Source organism: Xylocopa sonorina, chromosome 9, assembly GCF_050948175.1.
Source record: "Xylocopa sonorina isolate GNS202 chromosome 9, iyXylSono1_principal, whole genome shotgun sequence".
NCBI classification, from domain to species: Eukaryota; Metazoa; Arthropoda; class Insecta; order Hymenoptera; family Apidae; genus Xylocopa; species Xylocopa sonorina.
In genome coordinates, this window is record NC_135201.1 from 3,108,014 (window position 1) to 3,129,147 (window position 21,134).

At 46.6% G+C, this 21,134-nt stretch overlaps 1 protein-coding gene across 1 annotated transcript; it reads right to left on the reverse strand.

The window, feature by feature from the left end:
* Positions 1 to 429: 429 nt before the first annotated feature.
* On the reverse strand, positions 430 to 18,936 carry LOC143426659 (uncharacterized). Its single transcript, XM_076900251.1, has 24 exons — positions 18,825 to 18,936; positions 18,402 to 18,723; positions 18,127 to 18,248; positions 17,980 to 18,041; positions 16,610 to 17,898; positions 16,320 to 16,508; positions 15,930 to 16,182; positions 9,515 to 9,675; positions 8,317 to 9,090; positions 7,207 to 7,302; positions 6,959 to 7,138; positions 6,653 to 6,862; positions 6,340 to 6,590; positions 6,089 to 6,278; positions 5,610 to 5,802; positions 4,762 to 4,856; positions 4,625 to 4,648; positions 4,212 to 4,256; positions 3,754 to 3,820; positions 3,482 to 3,649; positions 2,922 to 3,066; positions 2,739 to 2,846; positions 2,511 to 2,663; positions 430 to 1,720 (listed from the first exon to the last, which is right to left on the reverse strand). The coding sequence occupies exons 1-24, from the start codon at positions 18,884 to 18,886 to the stop codon at positions 1,666 to 1,668; spliced, it is 5,214 nt and encodes a 1,737-aa protein (XP_076756366.1). The 5' UTR covers positions 18,887 to 18,936; the 3' UTR covers positions 430 to 1,665.
* Between the last annotated feature and the right edge of the window lie 2,198 nt (positions 18,937 to 21,134).

Genomic DNA, 21,134 nt, shown 5'->3' on the forward strand with positions numbered 1-21,134 from the left:
ATGGCTACCCTCACCCCGTCCTCAAACCCCCCGATGAACATCGCGAAAAATTGGGGCTTCGACCTCGAATTAGGTCGACGTTGTCCCACTTCGAGTCGCCGCCGAAATTAGGCGAAACGAGGGAACCGGCGTCCGCGCATCATAGCGACCCCTCGATCACCTTGCGGAAACGCCACCCTTGTCGATCGACGCGTAAACTTTCACCTCGTTCGACTTTACGCGGAAAAATGCGATTCGGCAAATGTTACGCGCAATTGAAGGACCCGTAAGTACGACGTATATAGAGCAGAATTTCAGAGATAATCTGGCGTGTCACCCACAGTTCGAATATTCGAATGGGACATATGACTCTCGCTGGTCATATAAGAGTTAATAATAGAGTGACGTAGGAAGAGGGAGCAGGTAACCAGTAAATGTACACAAATGATGTAGAATCGTAATATAACCATATTATTTCTTTCAACGTAACACAGTATTATTATCATTATTATTATCCCTATAACCGTTGTCTGCATTTTCCGCAACGATGTAATCGTAAACGCGTCTATAATCATTACGCTTTATTCCCAGCGGTTGTAGCAACAGGTGTAACAATAGCGTTGGTAACAACAACAAGGACGACAATAATAATAATAATAACAATATCAATCATAATAATGATAATTGTAATAATATTCATCAGCCAGCAATGTGTGTCATCCGAAGAATGCGATGCTCCGTTTACGCACGATAAATAGGCACAAGTGTGCGCGTAGAAGCGTTTGATTTTGATCGATCGGATCCATTGTACGACGATCGAAAATATTGTCAAAATTGTTACTCCCATAGGATAAAGATATAATATTTCAAAGATCACGACGAACTTTCGTATCTAGAGGCACTATCGTTCACGCGTTTCGTTTCTCATCCATATATCATTTGATTATTTCTAATTTTCATCGTGTGTAAGTATATAGGTATATTTGTATCCCTAAATAAATGGCTTCTCGTGTTCCTGACAGAACGAGCGAGAGAAACGAACGAAGGGAACAAAAGAAATGGGGGTTGATAAGGGGGATACGATTTGGTCGTGATATTACTAATCCATAGAAAATCGGACGTCATTTTGAGCGTAAAAACTTTCGTGGAGACTCGAAGTGAGGGCTAATATATATTATAGTGAAACTAGAATAAATAGTAATGGATAAATAGTTGATCGTTACATCTTAATCGATACCACCTGTTCTGAGATAGTATCAACGCGTCGCTACCACTTTTCGCGTTCCTTGAACCGACGAAAAGTCCTGCATCCAGAGGAAACCAAGCACCTCTACTGTCTCGTTTCGATTCGTTCGCTTCGCTTTCGCGTTCGTTCACGTTCTCGTTCGTGTTCGTTTTGTGTAGACTTAAAAAGCGTAGTTTTAACAATAGCGTGTAACGGAACGGTGCGGTTGCGTTCAAAAGCGCTTCGCGTTTGGAAGCCAATCGTTTTACCTGGCTCGTAGCCAGTTCCATGTGAAATTGCTTTACGAATATCATGAGGTGTAGCGTGATTCGCTTACGTGCGAATGTGCGACTACGTACGAAGCGATTTGAACGACAATTTAACAGGGTAAATGGTTCGTCCGTTGAGGATGATCCAGGGACTGGGTGCACGTTGATCGAAGGCGCTCGTACGAGACTTGGTCAACAGAGGCGGCTCGACGATCTTCGCTCGACCCGTGGAACTTTTAAGCATGTTCTATAAAATCATTTGAACGATCAAATTAATCTGGATACTTGCAATCATTGATACAGTATGACACAAAGTTTGAAACGTTCTCCACTCTTGAGAGAGCACGAGATTTGTCACGCACGTTCAGTTAGTTTCATTAGAAACACTGTCCTATTGGGGCACGGCTATTGGAGCTTTGAAAATGCTTCAAACTTTTGACTAGCAATGTACACCTAAGAGTGATTCTTATCTTTCTTGTGAATGTTCAAACATTTCCTCCCAAAGAATGTGAGTAAACAAGTTCGTAGTCTATAGGTGCGAAGAGACATTTGTCACGTGAACACATAAGAATCACCGCAATTAATGTCGCAGACAGGCACAGACGAATTACTTGTTAGGAGCAAACAAACGAGCGAGAATACCGATGAAGCGTTACTCTCTACGTACGTATACGAACAACTGAAACGAACGATTAGTATTTGCGGAAGCGAGAAAAAGACGACACGTTCCATATTCATCGCAATGCACTATAAACCGAATGGAACTGCAAAGAAAAGTTTCAAAGTTGATCATATGTCGCATTTGTTACAGAAAGAGCAGAAAAAGGCATCTAATGGAACAAGACCTTCTTCCTCGGCAACTTACCCATCCTATTCACTGAGTACTGGCAGTAGAGACCTTACGCGACAATCAGATTAAAAGAAAACAGTATTAGCTAACGAATTCGAGACGAACATCCCCCCTTAGTCTACTATCTCATACGTTCCTTTCACATTGAAATTGATATATGGTTTATCTGACTACTCTGTCTACTTACAGTTCGATGCTCTGAATGGTGGACGTGGGACACGTGGTGTCCACCCTGACGTGGCAATGCTTGTGACACTTCATTTGACAGTCTCTACACTCGTAGCCTTGTTTCCCCAATCTTCGCGCAAGCGTTCGCTTGCACACCTCGCACACAGTCCCGCTGAAACCAAAACGGACCCTTAAAATCGATCGCGACTTCACCTTGAACCCAATTTATGTCAACGATATTGCTTACCCAGGCATGTGTTTCGCTATGAAAGTATGGTCGTTGAATATGTGGAGCTTCGTCCCTTTCTTCCGCCATTTGCTCTTCTGTGCGAGCGACAACGGTACTAGGTAATGCCTGAAATCGAACGAATTGTATTTAATGTCAGGTACGCTTCGCAGGACGAGGCAGCGATGCTGAACGTCTCCTTACTTTCTGATACCGTTCTCGAGCGTCTCGAGAACTAAGGTGGAGGCCTCGTTGACGTAGGTTCTGGTCGACGCTCCGCTTATCCCGGACGCCTCGCTCAAACTCGATCGCCTCGAATGCTCTTCCCTTCCTGGTATCGATAAACGAGCTATAAAATTCAAGCGAAACGGTCCTGTTTCTGCACTCTGTATCGTTAGCTGGGCGATTAGCGTTATTGGCGGTGAACGGGACAGGGGACGCAGCGTACTGGCATTTCGGATTGGCATTGTGCGATTTCTGGCACACGCATCGCTCATTCTTTCGGCCGATCGTTTCGCGAAGCTCCGTAAAATCTGTTCTATTGTCGTAGCTCGTTGCATCATCGCTATCAAGATGATCGTACTCACCGAAAATCGTGTGCCACGGCGCAGGGTGTTCGTGAGCAAAACAAACAAGTTGAATTTTACAAGAAAGGACAGAAGAGGTAGAAGTGGACGAGGAGGATCAAAGTCTAACTCTAAAGAACTCGATATAAACGAGCGGTAGCTCGCTTTATGGGTTCGATCAGACGCGATCGGACGTACCCGAGCCAGGATCGCGCGCTCTGTCCGCGGATATAGATCTCGAGTGTGGGTCCTCGTGGTTCGCGTCACCTTCCGGTCCAACCGATCTGCTCCTCGTCTTAGATCGACTCAGCCGTTTCTTTATCGTCCCAAAGAAGTCGCGTCGTTTTCTCCTCGTTCTGCCTCGTTCTAAAACAAAAGCAGAGAGCGCATCGTCGCTGCGATTCGATGTACACGTTGCCAATGGTATCGATAAAAAGAGAGAAAGAAGTCGCATGCGTCCGACATGGTACCTTCGGAATTGGAGGAATTTGGTGTGCTTTCTGGTCCCGACGTCGCGCTAGTATCTTTCGGTCCATGCTGAAACGAAGGAAGTTGAACGTTTATACACAGGTTGTTCGAGGCGTGGCCATGCAGGTCAGAGACTATAAATGGTAACAACCGAATGGAACAGATACGATACGTAATTATATATTCATTTATAGAGCGATCGATTTACTTGTAACAAGTTGGATACACTTTTTCTCTATTCGACGCACACACGATACGACATGGATAACAAAACATAGAAACAGATCAACATACGCTCTACATGGAGATTACTAAACCGGACGCAGTTATAAAATATAATTAAACTTTTTTGTTCGAGTCGACTCCAACACGATCGACGATACGCGACGGAACGCGATGTTAGAGTTGTGTTACAGATAGGATACAAATAATCTGGTATTAATGTAACGATCATAATTACCTCTGGAGAAATCTCCTGCCAGTTTCCGGTTTCCATCAGGGCGACCTGTAGAATTAGTAAACACACGCCACTCAGCTGACGGTAATTAGTGTTCTCGTGAAACGGAAGGCTGGTTGAGTTCCAAACGATTCACAGATGCAAAACGGAAAAGGCAGAACGGAGAAAGAAAAACTTACGTAAACAACTAAAGAGAAGAATACAGAATGGGGGCATCGTGACTGCTGTGATTTTCGATACATCAATTGCGCAAATGATAAAATTCTAACTAAATCAATCGTAGGAATAGCGAGTCGAAAGAACGCGTGTGACACAATAGAGCATTAGAAATGCGAAGGTATACAACAGTGACACACCACGATCACATCGACGATGGGGATGAGACGACGTGGACGAGACGTCGAGCGATCGCTTACCTTAACCACTTGCCGCTCCGGCTGCTGAAAAATAAAATACACGACAAAAGAGTAGATAATAGTCAATGCGTATTAGTTAAAAGGTAAAGAAATTGTCACGGGTAATCGCATTCAACGTGCAGAATCATTGATCGTACCCTTTGTTGGCTGTGCACGATCAGAGTCCCTTTGTTCCCGTTGCTCTGACCAGTTCTGTAGGGTGAATCCACCACGTTGCCGTTCGTCAGGTAATCTGCGAATATCGTTTCGACCGTTTAACAATTTGCAACCCCTTGGACCACGGACGTGGTTAAAACAAGAGAGAAAAAAAAAACACGAAGGTATTTAACGATTTACGACTTTCTACGTCCGTCATTCAACCAAGCGTCCATCATTTCGTTTACCAGACGATTTTTCGCGTTTTGGCAATGCGTCCGCGTCGATTATGCAAGCATTGCGTTTCTGCTGTCATCGCGAACTGCCAGGTTTACATTTCTCTGGTAGTCGAAATAACTTTGAAGAATCGTCGAGTGCGCGACATGAGAAACTCGGACTCGGAGAGTGGTTCAGGCGTAAAACCGTATCGTATTGTGCTACAGGATCGTTCGTCAAGCCAACGTTAAGTAACAGAGTGGATAGAATAGAGGAGAGAGGCGAAGAGTTCTATACATACGTATTTAAACATACTCCATGCGAATTACTGGTATGGGGAAAGTAAAGTCCCGGTAACGAAAGATACAGGCACGCGCGCGAAAGGGAGAGCTCGGCTTGCTGCTAATAAACGGTCTATTCTATTGGTTGCAGAAGAGAAAACAGGGTCTGTTACGTCGAAGTGAGACAGTGAAAACGGTGCTCCGGCGAGACCGTGGATCGCGAGAAGACGCGATTAAAATCGCTTTGCCCGCGATACGTAAAGGGGAGTACATACTAACGGGGTGTATCGCTATGTTTCCACACTCTGTGAACACGAACTCAATGCCTTTCAGCTTAATTGATTGGTAATTACCCCCTTCGGATCGAACGGTAGAGTCGTACAAGATAAGTGTGCTGTTACCATTGTTGTAATTAAGACTATTGTCGCTGATGAGATTTGTCGGGGTGTAGGTACGGGGAGTCGGTGATACCGGCTTTAACGTCTCCTTCACCTTGTAAGGTTTGCTCCCAATTTGAGGCACCTCCGCACCCTCGATGAATAGAAACTGAGAAAAGAGAGAGAGAGAAGAAAAAGAGAGAAGGAGGGAGGGGGAAGGCGAGAGAAAATAACTGAATAGCGTAGCTAATATAGACCTTGTAAATTATAATTACCACATCTGAGCGTACACTAAAGAAACAACTTTTACTTGATTCAAGTAAACACAGTTTTCTCTTTGTAATATCGAAAGAGATCGTTTCCTGCTCGATATATCTTACTCGAATCAAGCGATGTTTCTTCGATACCAGTTAATCTCGTTTCAGTGCACGCCCCCGAGTCAATCCTTTACTTACCTCAACCATTAAGGTGCCGGTGATATCCTCCTCTCCGTAGGGTCGGTCTTGAAGCGGTATGATCTGTCTCTGACTCGGGTTCGCGAGAAGCTCGTCGATCCCGACAATTCCCAGGCCTAAGAATCGTTGGGATTTGTTCACTCGATCGTAAACTTCCAGCAACACTTCCGTCGTGTTACGGTTAACGTCACTGAAAATTGTGAACAACAGTTAGCTCGTGTCGGAGCAACGCGTCGTCGCCAGCGACTTACAATAAGAACGCTTCGTCCCATTGCGGGTTTCGTGTATCCTTTTTGACTGATGTCTGATTCCTCTGGGACGGTTCGTCCAACTCGACAACGCAATACGGTTCCACGGCGCCTTTCTCGCCGCCCAATTCCGTCGCCTTCACTACTTTGACGAGCAATCGCCTATCACCGGAGACATATTGATTCTGCGTCGCTGTTGGACTTTGAGCGTGAAGCCGTTGTCGCGACGATTGCAGCGAACTGCTCGACGCGTTCTGAGAAAATCGCGGTTATTGGTACCGATGGGGCATAGAAGATCTCTCAAAGATAGTCTTACCACATTGTCGTAATGCATGGGCATCGAAAAACTGTGCTGCGCCGTAGCTGATTCCCTCCATAACCGCGGACAGCTCGGATATTGGAATAAATTCAGATGAACATTGGTCCCCCTTAGCGCGCCTATTACGATTTCCGTTACGACTTCCTGCAGTTGGCTCTCGTCCAGATCTTTCTTTATTGTGCCCACTTGGGCCAACGATACTTTCACCTAACGCGAAATCGAAAGCACCAGCATAGACAGATTCGTGGATAGTACAAAGAGGGTGATGGTGGTAATAACGTGAAATATCAATGAGATACAAACATCCGGCCAGCCGTCGCATTTCAAGTCGAGGAGGAGCTTCTCAGTGATGCAAATGACGTTTAATCGAGCGCGGAAGCGATTTACGTTCACCCGATAGTGGCTCACTTCCAGTTTATCTGCTTTCCGCCGGGACGCTTTTAGCTGTAACGCCGGCGTGGCCTCGCAATCGCACGTGATCGTCTGGAACAGAATAGACGAGGTGCTAATGTTCCATACGCAGATCGATCGATTCCCGGCGAAATACGTACCACATCGTCCTTGGAGTCGCATTCGCAGAATACGTTGGAGAGATTTGGTGGATGCGTTTCTGGCAGAACTCGAACGAACTCGACTCCGACTCCATGCTAGGAACACCGATAAGATGGAAAATGAATTTTTTCGCAGACACGCATGGGACATCGGACATTTAGCGTTGGATCATCTCATGAAAGATGTAATTTTTTTGAAATATTTTTAAAATAACTTTATATAATCTTCATATTTTTGTTCGTTTTAATTTTAAATGTCAAGGACTCGGACTTTCAGCTAAGAGGCGAATGCGAAAATAGTGACCGCTGACTGTGGTTTTAAAGACGGCAGGAAAGGTGATAGCCGGATGATACAAGGTCGAGAGAATATGACGGATGTATTATAACTTCCTATTCAAACTGTTTCACTTTTTAAAGCGCTGGTCGTGCTATTTGTGGGGCCGCGCGTTGACACAATGAAAAATGACGTCCGCCCTATTGACAAAAGCTGGCCCTTTTACTTTGATGCATCGCTTGGTCGACCCAGTTTAATCCAGTTATAATTCGTATCACAAGGAACGCGACTAGATGTCAATGGATCGTTCAATAAATTAACCGAAATTTGCTCAATCAAGATTTTTTGTTCGCAACACATCATCCACAAATTCCCAGGAATGTCCCCTGATTTTGGCTCGTGATGATCATGATTCCCAGAGCAAACATTTAGCTCCCCCCACCCCCAGAAATGGCACCTTTGTGACGAAGGGTTAAATGTCTTGTTACGTTGACGTCTAGACAGCTTAAATATAGCTCGGATACTGAGGAAACTGTTGTCTGCATTTCATTATTAGCATTAAATCGTAAAAGCAACCTTGCTTATGGGATGACCCAATAAAACCGATATAGTCTTCGGACAGTATATCTTTATTCATAGGAACACGCGTTGCAAGCCAGCGATACGATCGCTCGAGCTTTTTGACGAGCTGAAAAGCCAAAATTCGTAAACGAGCCGAGGCAAGGTTTTCGTTAGTCGAAAACACCCACGCAGACCAACAAGGTCGCGTTGCCTTATCTATTCTTTCTCGACTAGACACACTAATAGTTTCTACATACGCGAAGATGTCAGCTCACCTCGTCCACAGAATTGGCGGTAAATTGATTCAAGGATCCGACCCAAACGGCCAACAATTCGTCCAGAATCGCTGGATCCGAGTAGAGCCAGACGATGATCTCGTTGACCCAACGCACTGCATCCGGATCGGCACCGGTGGCTGTCGGGAGGTGTAAACTCTTGCTGCTTCTCGCGGGACTGATCAAGGCCCCTGATGACTTTCTAGCGGTGAGACGTTTGCGCACGGGTGGTGTCGGCGGTACGTAAGCCGAGGGGGATGAACCGGAAGCTGGCCCGGTACCACCGACAGACGGATGACTGACAGCTGCGAGGGAGCCGGAACCGGCGCCGCCGCTACCACCTGCCCCGGTACCAGAGGACCCGGTTACGGACGATACAATTTTTTGTTTGCCAAACGAGAGCAATTTGCCGCCGCTACCGCCACCGGCACCACCTCCACCACCACCGGTACCACCACCACCACCAGCACCAGCACTAGCACCACCACCGACACTGACGCTATCACCGTGAACGATATGGCCGTCCTTGGCGGTGCCTATTGTCCCAGTGGCGAGCTCATTTAAAACGAAACGATTGTATACGTATTTACCGACACAGAGTACCACCAAACCGAACAACATCCAGCCGAATATCAGCATCGATAACGTATCCATGGTCGTGTCACCAGCCGAGTCGAAACTGCATATCAGATCGTCCACCCGCTCGGCCAAGTCGGCCATATTGCCCCATCGTTCGGCCAACCAAGTCCAATTGGATTCCAAAAACATTCTTTTCTATTTTCACCCGCTAGCAGACTGCGCCCCACTACTGGCTGTATTAACAGTTATTAATAGACCGTACGTAGACCCTGGGCCCCCAGGATTACGGCACTGCCCTCTGTCTCGATTCTCGCCTCGCCGACACCGTCTCACGGCAGTGTCACTTTTCCTGGATCATATCGATGTCGATCTTTCCTCGTAACAACCTGCCCTGTTGGTCTCGCGCGACGTTTCGTTCGTTTCGTTCGCCCGATCCGTTCTTCGTTGCCACCACCAGAAATCTCTGTGGACCCGGAAGCTGCCGGCGATCTTTGATCTCTCGATCCAAAGGAAGGGGATACGTGATGGAAAGATCTAAGTGGTCGTCGTCGTCGTGAGCTAGCTATTTCCAAGGTGTCCCGATTCGTGTTTAAATGTCGTTTAAATTCAGTCTCAATACCTCGACGGTGATACCATCGGTTGCAGCATGATCGTGATGATTGTGATCGTGACCGTAATCGTAATTACTCCCACTTGGTCGAGCAACGAGCACGTTCGATTTCATCGCCGCCTCTCGACGCTGAAACAACAGTGATCGATAGGTCAATGAACGCGGACAGACTAGAGCAGTATTTCAAGACCGTAGACACTGCTCTCGTTAGATCATCGATTAACCTTTCCGACTAACCTTCGATCGACGCGAGTAAACTACGATTGCACGCGGAACGCAAACACGGATCCCACGAGTATCGCGAATGCTTCATTGGAAATTGGACATTGGAAACGCGATAAGGTGGTATATTTTATCGGACCGTTTTCCGTCTCGCTCTCTCCTTCTCGCATCTTTAGACACGTTGTAACCAAAAGGCTAGCTAAAGTACGATCGACAGTTTACTTTTTCTTTACCGATATTCCGTCATAGAACGCGTCATCATCCGCGTTTCGCGCATAGCGTCATCTTCTATTCGTGGCATCGCCAACTTTCGTCGCCGCTATCAGTCGCGTGTCTAACGAAGACGGAGCGAACGCGCGTTGCTCGATCAACGATCGATCATTGGTCCGCGGATCTCTGTTCGCCACCCTCTTTCACTTGAACTCGTTTCATTTGATAAACGCTCGAGCCGTGCAACTATCCGTTGCTGAAACGCGAAACGAATGCTTCATCGGCGTTTTCTCCGCTTCTGCTCTTACTTATATTTCACGTGGGTAAATGTAAACGTTTGTAACTCAATTTCGACTAGACGAGAATTCACGAATTGTTCGAGAGACGTAATTAGGGGCAGGTCTGTTTCGTAATCGATGAGACAACGTTTACGTTCCAACGTTGGATTCACGCGACGCGTAAACCAATTGACTTTCCCCGTGTTAATCCATTCGACACGTACGATCTCACGAATTCTATTTGCTACAGTAGAAACGATTAAATTACGGTTACAATTAATTCGCCACTGTTCCACGACTCTCCATCGATCCGCAGGGCGGTAAAGACAACCGGTACATCATCGACGGCCTATACGAATACTATTTGGTAACCGATTCACGCCTCCGCGGAGCTAACTTTAATTACCATTCATCGTATTTGACAACCACGCGTTATTATGCACCAGCAGCAGTTAGATCCAAGGTACGATACGCCGTAATACCGCAGCTTATTGTTGTGCTCGCCTTGGACCCGGCACGCGGTGGTTCAGCTTCGTGCAGCGCGATCGGCACATGGACCACCGCCCCCGCGTTTACGCGCAGCCAGCCGTCTCCTCCGATAATTGTCCACGACAGAGGCTGCCTGTCCGTATCTTTACCGGCAATTTCTTTCACGGTCCCCTTCTCAGCCCACGTCGCGACGTCCCCGAGAGCCACACTGCGCCGCGCGTCCTCTCCCTTTCCGCAACTCTACCGCCGCAGCGCGTGGTCGTCCGTGTCCCGTGAAGCGCAAGCGCGTCCACGCTTTGCCGCATATCCACCTTTACGACTTTCCTTTATTTCGTTCCCCACGACGGCAGCGATGCCACGCGACGAACCAAAACGGCGGCTGACCTCCTTTTTCCCGCCTGGCCGGTTCAAAAGCGAGTTTCGCGGCCGGTCGGCCCCCCGTTCTCGCTCGATTTCCGTTCCGTGCGACCCGTATCAACGTCCAAGCGGCCCGCGCGCGCCAACCACCGTGATCGAACTGGCGAAGGGAACGTGCTCCGTGAGTTACAGGCGAACCGGACCGGCGCCGATGATTCCGCGACGGTGAATGACACGGAGAACGGCCAGGTTCCTACCGCTTAGGTCAGACGCGCGCCGCGCTCTCCCGATACTTGCCACGCGTTATCGATCCGCGACGAACCGCGAAACACCCATGGGTCGCACCCACGGCGCGGACAACCGATACCCGGTATCGTTTCACCTATATACTTACGTATCTACGTTTACGCGCGCCTAGTAAGAAAGTGGCAGCCGCGATCGTTGAACGGAAACGACACGGCCGAGATCGGCCACGCTAGATTCCGTGCTATCCTGCTGGTTTATGCGTCATTCATTCCACCCCACTTCGGCCCCGCCTTCTGTCTTTCTCCCGTCGCCGGTGACCTCCCTGCGTCTTTTTTTCCTCTCCTTACGTCATATCTTGCACGAGCATGACGCATCGTTGCCATAGTGGTAGTAAACAATCGAAAACACGGTCGTCGATGACCTGCATCTGCATCCGTCGAACTGCAACGGCCGACGCGCAGCGAAGATGGATTCCGCGCGCTTTTCTCACAACGCGCACGAATCAACCACGTTCCTCCGGCCGGCGGAGGAAGAGATTTCGCGGTTCGTAGAGGAATCGGGTCGCTATCGTGCTCGCAAAATGACGCGATGGATCTATAAATAACTTGTGGAAAGTATCGGACGTAGTTCAGACCGGCCGACAAACACTTTTTTTTTCATTTTTTCACGGCTCAAGCAACGGGGGAAGGGTACCCGCTCCCTCTCTGGTGTACACATGTCGCTCCGAGCACTTTTGGGCGTATACTTTTTATTGTTTTTCGTCATTCATTTACATACAAATATTTTCAAGATACGTCTTAAGAAAACAGTGCGTAGTTCGGCATCGAATCGCTTGAAAACTTCGTCGCCAACGCCGCTAATCATTATTTCGTACAAATTTCCCCCGCGGTTACTTAAAACGCTAATAAAATACGCTACGCGGCCTCGTCGAGCTTCTCTTCGATGAGTCTAGGATAAGTTTCGTCGTTGTAGTCCTTGAATCTCGATAACTTACGAACGGATCGTATCTCGATAGATAAACGATGCCCTATTTTTTTTTTTTTTTTATTTCATTGCGATGCGTGCGACCGTCCACGCAACTTAGTTCAATACGCAAACATGACTGGATAATCCCCGCATCGTGTCGAGACTGTTGTATGTACGAAGCCTGCTTATTACAATGTTGTTGATTGCCATGTGTTCTCGAGTGATTATTCTCCTTTTTTTCTTTATCCCCCCCCTCCCCCCCGCATCTAGGCGTCGATTTACATGTAAACAACGACAGGAAACGGCGACGAGACTCGACGATCAGTTGTAAGAAGTCACGCGAACTCATAAGAATATTGCTCGTACTCGCGAGCGTGCGTTTTTATGAAAATCGATACATCGTACGGGAAGAATAACCGTAAGAAACCTGCGAGCGCATTATCGAACTTGGGATGGGGTAAAGGTCTGCGAGTAAAAAAGATAAAAGAAGGAAAAGCTTCCTCGACCTCTCGTTGCCGCCGCGTCGCACGTGATACATAAAATAGCGTTTCACTCGTAGTTCTTTATATCATACGTGTATTTGCTTGCTGCTGATACATTAATTATGATACACACCGTTTATAATGGCCCTGGACACGGTATATCTCTCGACTCGTTTCGTCGGTGTCGCGAGGAGCAACGTCGATCCCGTTATCGTCGTGCTCTGTTTTATCTTGCGCTTCTTAAATAATTTCAATCGTAACAAACACTCTTTATGCGCGCGCGTAAACCTTGTCATATTAAAATTATCAATGTATGATATATGTATATATAAATATACATATGTTAAATATAATATAAATGCTTCTAATACTAGTCGCTTTCCTCGTTTACCTGCTTCTCGTACCCCGTGCGATTCACTTATCCCTCCCCTCCTTCTATCCATCGAACTGTATTAGTATGTATCGTTGCCGCGCCCAAACTCTCCCCTTCTCTCAATTTTTTGTATTTTTTTCCTCCCCTTTTTTTCCTTCCTCCCCCTTACGCTGCACCATCGTCAACAAGCATACACGTGCGCGTTCGCGAGCACACCGCACATTCGCACACAAACCCATGCAATTCTTACTGTTTACCATGCGTACGCGCACTCCCGTACCTGCCCCGTCTGCTTATCAATCGTTTAAAACTTATACAGTCGGATCGTTGTGCTTAAAAGACGACGCAACGTGTGATTGATAGATTTGTGGTCACCGCGGTAAAGCTGCGAAAGTAGCGTAGAAACGTAAACAATCGGTAAAGTATAATTGTATAAACGCCGATAAACGTACATAGAAAAACGTGAAAAATTGTACTATCCCATCGGTGGAATACGATAGACAGAGCGGAATGTTTACATTAAATGTGAAACGCATCGAACGGCAAACAGCATTGCCGGAATCTACGTCTGTACTTATCGTTTACAATAAGAGTATCATTTTATTCAGTCGTGTCGGCCGTTGTTTGGCGCCGCGTCATTATAATACGTAAAACGATCGATCGTTTTTGTCACGCTTTTTAGCGTGCGCGTATCGGTAATGTAAAATCTTAGGGACGCTTCCAAGACGATCGATCGAGGAGAGATCGTTAGTATCTTAAGACACATTGTTCCAACGTGGAATTACAATTTTGTGAAAGGATCGCGACTCGAAGGAGAGAACTGGATCGAACGTAATGAAAGTGAATCGCTCGCAAAGAATATTTGTGCGGACGCGTGCATGAAAATATCATTGCCGTTTCCAAAAGAGATAATAAAAAAAAAGGAAATCTAATTAGATATAAAACTAATCCCACAGAATGTTGATAAGAGTATCGGCGGTAAATATTTTTGTTATCGTTAGTTTTCTTACACGACTAGAAGTTGCGATTAAAAATTTAGTTGATAATACTTAACGTTATCGTTGCGTTCTTAATTAGTGCGTTAATTTAGTAATCAGTCGTCACAGGTCCGTTCTTATACGAAAGGAAAAGAAAATGGTAAAAAAAAAGTAGTAAAAGGTGAAACGAAAAGAAGAATGTCAATGCGATGAGCTGTCCACGTTTATCACGCATCATTCGAACTTGGATACCTAAGCATTATACATAGTATCGCGTCATATATCGTATCGTATCGTAGATCGAATGATAATGAGAAGCGTAGAGCGCGTTATGAAATATCGTTTGAAAATACATACTGCGAGGAATGGGCACGATTTGTGTTCTTTTTATCATCTTACTCCTCTCCCTTTTCTCCTACTGTCACTCTCTCACTCGTCACTCTTTCTCATTCTCTCTTTCTCTCTCTCTCTCTCTCTCTCAGACACGCACACACATTCTCTCTCTTTCTCTCTTCCCGATTTTTTTTTTTTTTGGTAAATGTAATAAATGCCAATAAGCCGGTGCAGGTCAGCGCATATACGGCTATATTATAGATACATAGAATATATATGAACTGCAAACGTTAATTTTCTCATTTCCTGTGAGAATCGTACGAGAGACGATAAAAAAATATAAGAACAGAGAGTAGTATACTATATATCGTTAGCAAACACGATCGCTCCATCATGCATCGAATTTTGAATTTGTAGCGATCGATGATGCGTGATAATATAAAATCGATGTAATCCTTTAACGCTCCGATTAGTGGGTGTGTATTCTCGTACTTAGAGAGCTCTCGAATCGATCGAGAACCCGTTTATGCGAAACTCTGTGGCAGTCGATCGATGATCACTTTTGTTCCTATTCTATCTGTTTTGCGGTACCGAGACATTTTGACTTGGAATGTATCGAGCTGTGCGTATTAATGAAATCTGTACATGGAAGCGGTGGTACGTACGAAAAAATCCGAATGGGACTTGATATTGCTACAAATATTACAAACACGATGTGCACTCCGAAGGGAGAATCGGTGGCGATTGCCTGAAACAACGATGTCGCGCTGTGGTTACGAAAAGAATTCAATGCACATTTTTCTTAATCCCGTATTAAGCATGCCTTAGACTAGAGGAATCTCTTTGAAAATTTTTACGTACCTCTCGCTCGGTTGAATTCCGTGTTATTTACATAGAAACACAAGTGTTTTCCATTGTGCGTGGGATCAGCATTATGTTACGTCAAGCTAGGTTGGCTCGATTTAACTATGAGTAATACTTATAGAGTGAAGGAGCACGGTAATTGTCATTAATCAAGGAGAAGTTGTACGATACCACCGGAAATTAATACGCATGCAAACATAAATGATACGAGATGTGTTGTGCATCGAATTGATAGAATCTAAATCGATTTTATCCAAAGTCAACGTTGCTTACCATTCGTTTAGTAAGCAACAAATGGGCACGGTCCACTTAGAGCACTACATTAGATATAACGTACTTACACACAAACATGTCTGATATACATGGGGTATAACTGCATTCCATTTTCGCGAATACGTAGTAAAAAAAAGTCGTGTACGGCACGTCGATGATCGTTTCGGCTGGCTTATACAGTAGTAGAATCCTCTCTCTTTCCTCTTCGTTTTGTTTCAAACTGGTCCTCGTCGCATCTTTATCTTCTACTTAATTCCGCCCTGACGACTGGAAATGTGACAAAAAGAAAGAAACGCATGAGCTAATCCGGAACACACCGCCATATCGATTAGTCTGAATTTAATTAATTTTTACCATCTACAATTTCCTGTTTTATCTTCTGAAATTCTTTGCGCACTTCCTTAATGATCTCCGCCTTAAATGCTTCCATTTCTTGAGCAGTTAGGACAACGCCATCATTAACGCCGTTTACTTTCAGGAGAGTATCCTCGGAAGCAGAACCAAACCTCTTGCGCACTGATTTCGGTGATTCGGCACCGTTCGAGAATTTACTGTTCGACGAATTGTTCTTGTCCCACGATTTTTTATCGGGGGAACTTTCGGGTTCCTGTTAAAGTAATTAGGGAAACTACAGACGCGAGTACAGATCGATACATAGCAGGTGGGCATTAGGTTGAGCAGGTTATCGATCGACAGCGAAGAACTTGGCGACGCGAAGAATGGTACGATCGCGTGGGGACGTACCTGTGGTTGTTCAGGTTGCTTTTTTTCGACGGCAGCTCGCCTACGAGCCAAAGTTTTAGCCATCTCATCCATCATAGAAGCCATACCGCCACCTCCGCCCCTTCCCAATGTACCGTAATTTCCGCTGTTCCCAGCACTTCCGCTGCTACTGGTACTGGAACCACTGTTCTCCACCGGTTGCTGTGCCGACTAAAAGAACGCGAGAACGGTCAAACGAGACGGGCAAAACCTAAAGGTGGAACAGGAACCGGAAACTAAAATTGGAAAAAAAAGATGTCCACAAGACAAACCTGTTTCTTTTTAAGGCGGGTCGCTTGAATCGCGGCAGCCAGCGAATTAGAATCCGGTGACGGCTCGTTGTTGGCAACGGAACACACTGACCCGGTGGAGCCAGATCCGGAAAGAGGATTCAGGTTGACAGCGTTGATTTTTAGAGCGGGTGGCGGAGGGGGTGGTGGTGGAGCGGCAGGACCAGCCAGCGGTACCATAGGAGGCGGTTGAGGACCAGCATTGCCGACAGGAGCGTAAATGTTAGGATTAACTGGTGGCGCATGATGTCCACTGCCGGCAGCATTGCTACCACTACCAGCACCACCTCCGCAAGTGGCACCGCTACCACCGCCACCGCCGCCAGTGCTGCTGTATTGATTCACCGAGTTCGATGGTGTCCCGTAAGGATTCGTAGCGTTCGCAACGGTCTGTATCTGGCTGGTGCCATACTGTGCTTGTGCCTGGGACACGACACTGTACTGAGATTGACTCGGCTGGCCGACACCAACCCCGTACTGGCCAGTCGTTGCTGCCGCGCTACTGGCGTACTGGCCAATCGAGTTGCTACTTCCATACTGGCTTCCACCAGCACCACCAGTACCACCACTACCACCACCGCTGGCATACTGATTCGCTTGTCCTGGCTGTCCACTAGAATACGCGTTACTAACTTGTCCGTTGTTACCGTAGAAATTATTCTGATTTCCGGCGGAATATTGACACGGGCTTTGCCCTACGACACCGGTCGTAGCGTATTGACTATTATTTGACGTGGCTCCATACTGGTTCCCTTGATTACTGCCGTAAATTGCTTGCGCTTGGGATTGATTCGCCAGATTCGACTGGGACGACGGGGATTGCGCGTACTGGGTTATCATCATTGGGGGTGGTGGTACCGGTGCATTGAAGTTCATCATCGCGGGTGGACACGGCGGGGGCACCGCTGCCATCGGTGGCTGAGGTGGTGGCGCAGGTGGGGCACCTCCGCTCGACATTTGCCCAGTGCCAGTTACAATACTGCCGGTAACTTGTATCGACTGCATCACGCTTTGCTGTTGAGGTTGCGGTGCTGGCGGTGCCGACGAAGTCCTGTGATGCCCCGATTGCGGCTGCTGCTGCAATGGCGGCTGCTGCGTTGGATGTTGCGGTTGTTGTTGCGGAGGTTGCGGTGGTGCTGGTGGTTGTGGTTGCTGTTGCTGTATGGATTGTTGTGGAGGCTGTGGCTGTTGTTGCTGCTGTTGCGGTGATGGCTGTTGCTGCTGCGATGCGAGAGGACAACTTGGGGAAATTGCGTTGGGACTGTTTGTCGCTGTAAAGAAGCCATAGGCATTAGAGGTTTCGCGTCGACTTTAATTCCATTCCTGCATTCAGGCGTATCGTTATCTGGTACCTTGACTTTGTTGAGACATTCTGCGTTCCTGAATTATTGCCACGTCTTCCCTGGTCATGGTCCTACATAACAAATTACCATAAGAATGAGGTCTCTTTCAAATGGCATGGAAATGAAAAAAGTTTGAATGTTGGAAATAGAACGAACCTGTATCCCATATCTTCGTCGTATTGAGCATTAGTCGGTTGCTGTTGCTGAAAAACGGGTTGCTGCTGAGTAGCTGCGGCAGGAGCAAGGCTCCTCGATATGTTGCTTCCATTGCTCAACACCTACGTTGAATATCATATAGTTACTAAATAAGGAAAACTGTGGTCGCTGTATAATCGTTAAGCTGATATAAAAGCGCAACGGCTTATAGTGCTACGCGTTAGTTGACACATTCGTTTTCCCTGCCGTTTCTGTTTCTTTCGGTTTAAACTCACATCGAGCGCTTGCAGCATCGCTCTGGCAAATGCGTCGGCGTCGTCCTTACTGGAGAAATTCAGACCGTATACTTGCTTGTTATCTCGCCACTGATGAAACGTGACTGTCGCTTGATTGTATTTCAGTCCCTTGAGGATCGCGCAGTTGATGACGATCTCGTGATCCTGCAACTTTCTTCCCACCACGCGGAACGTATTGTTCACTTGGTGATGATACAATTGTACTTTGGAGAGTCCTGACGAACTGCCGCTCGGCACCCATTTTTTATTAACGTCGTCGTATACCATTACCGACGCACGAGCGGACGATATGCTCACTTCGCTGAAAAACGAAAAAATATATCAGACCTCTCGCACCATATTTCAATCGAATCTCTGTGCACCCACGGCATATAATCGAGATACGGTAAAGAAACTAGCTACCACGATCGATAATCTTCTGGTAGGATTTGTTGCGATCGACGGGAGTACGAATATCGCCTCATCGTTTTCTAGATCTTTCAAATGGAGCCACGAATTCGTCGCGAGATTTTACCCGCGTATGCTTATTAAACGACAGACAGAGAGAGGAGAGAGCGAGAAAGACAGAGAGACAGAGAGAGAGAGAGAGAGAGAGAGAGAGAGAGAGAACTCTCGTAGATTCCGTGCAAAATGTTAACGGTCGGTATCACTTTCACCGTGCGCGGACCACGTTAAAACAGCGTGAGCCAAGCCGTACGCGAAACGAGAACAAAACGAAACGGAATACGAAAAGATACTGCCACTTCCTCCTTTGCTCGGCGTACCATCAGGCGCAAACCGGAGCTCTCTACGATAACAGCCGGAGTAGTATCCGTGACACGTGTGCTTTACGAGTCTTTCGCAGTGTTCTCTGTTGTGCGCTTCTCGCTAAAGAAGCTTGCGAATATAATCGGTAGACACAGTGCTCCGTGTGATTGCATCGGCTTGAACGTGATCTCGAAAAGTCTCGACGGAGTCAAACCCCGAAAGGAGATGATCTCCGGTAGCACGGTAGAGACGATGCTATTGTTTCGCGTTATTTACGTGTAAGAGGTAGAACAGAGGGCCGCGTCACTAGCCTGTCACGATCATGTTACGTATGTAACCCTTTTTAAAACGGTTCCCTTTCTTCTCGCCCTTAACTGTCTCTCTCTCTCTCTCTCTCTTTCTCTCTCCCTGCTTCTTGAAACAGCAGACGCTATCCAGCAGAGGTTCGATTGAGCCAAGGATCAAAATTCTACGACGCACAGGTTAATCCGTCGTAATTACGTCTGTTCGGGGTATAGAAATTCGATCGAGTTCGAGTCACCTAGAACACGATATGAATCACAATGTGACTCACGAAATGCAATAAATATGTTATCGAGCGAAATTCATTGATATCTCTGACCATGAATCTGTATAGAAGATATGCTTTGTTGAATGAATCAGGTTACCGCGACTGCAGTACTCTGCTTTTTTTGCCCTTTTATCATTGGCATCCAAGTCGATAGAATTATTCTACAAAACACGCGTTAGACGCTCATTAAAAAGAACAATAGAAAGATATGCGAGGAAGATATCTGGTTCGCATCGAAGAATTGCGAGGTATACGCGCGTACGTGCGAACGATCCTTCGTCTAACATAAACAAATGGGTTCGGTGAAAATTTTGTGCGGCACTGTTCACTCTCGTGTGTATACACGCGCGCATACGAGTCTGGTACAGATAAGGATAATCCTGAGGTGCGTGTGTACGAACGTCCTCTCGACATAAAAGAGATTAGGGGCGAGCAAAGGTAGAATGAAGTTCCGTTTTGCGTTTACGGATACACAAAGGCGTCGAAACGAAAGATTTGGTAGCGTATCAGATGTACCTTCCGGTGAGCAACACCAAAAACGAAAAAACGGATGCGTGAAAGGAATACAGGAACAGCGGATACGTGACTGGGGCGGGTAGAAGGACTGACACGTTTGGAAATATTCGATAAAAAATGATCGCGAAGCCCTGCCCCGGCCTGTGTTCTTAGGTAGTTGGATAGTTTTGAGAAATTTGAATGCCGAAAGAGCGATACGCTCGTCGATGGACAATGGAAAGATCGCCGTCCAGGCGGTATATAATAAGAAACGCCGTGCTATCGAAGGTATCTACTGGTTGCCCGAGGCATAAACAATGGTCGAAGACAAAAAGAAGTCGTGCTGAAACCCATATACTGGACTCGGCTCGACCCTCTCTCTCACTCGATGCTGTATCGTATACGTGGAACTTACTTCATGTTTGTTTCACTCGGAAGCGTATGCTATGCCTTCATGCAAGCCGTATTCCTGCTTCTGCACAGTATATCACCGATTCCATGAAAACACGCGAGATTCGGGCAGGATTTGCGGTAGTTCGACATAAATAACGTACGGCACTAACACCACCCCGACACCCTACCTATGCACATCTGGCCAGCCATATTGCCGACTCCAGGCCCCGTACTCCTACCACCCTTCGTCTCGATGCACACGTTTACCTAGAGGGAATACTCGAATCGCGATCGTTAATACGCTCTGCCATTTTTATTACTCATCGCGCGCCTTACCTTTCCAGAAAAGGCAGGACATTCCAAGCTTCCGATCCTTCCTCGCTCTGTTCGTCTCTGATTGTCGCGATACGATCATTCTCTTTTTCGGGCCGAAAACGGTAAGATCGCGCCAAAAATAATTAAGCTGTTACGCAATATCAAGATTCGATAATCGATGTCAGATTATC

Excerpts from the sequence above, each read along its gene's own strand:
- LOC143426659 (XM_076900251.1), bottom strand. The coding sequence starts at position 18,886 with ATGAGGCGATATTCGTACTCCCGTCGATCGCAACAAATCCTACCAGAA. Across the intron at positions 16,509-16,609 it reads CCCGCCTTAAAAAGAAACAG|TCGGCACAGCAACCGGTGGA; the intron begins GTTTGTCTTGTG and ends GCGTTCTTTTAG. Across the intron at positions 7,303-8,316 it reads CCGCCAATTCTGTGGACGAG|CATGGAGTCGGAGTCGAGTT; the intron begins GTGAGCTGACAT and ends CGGTGTTCCTAG.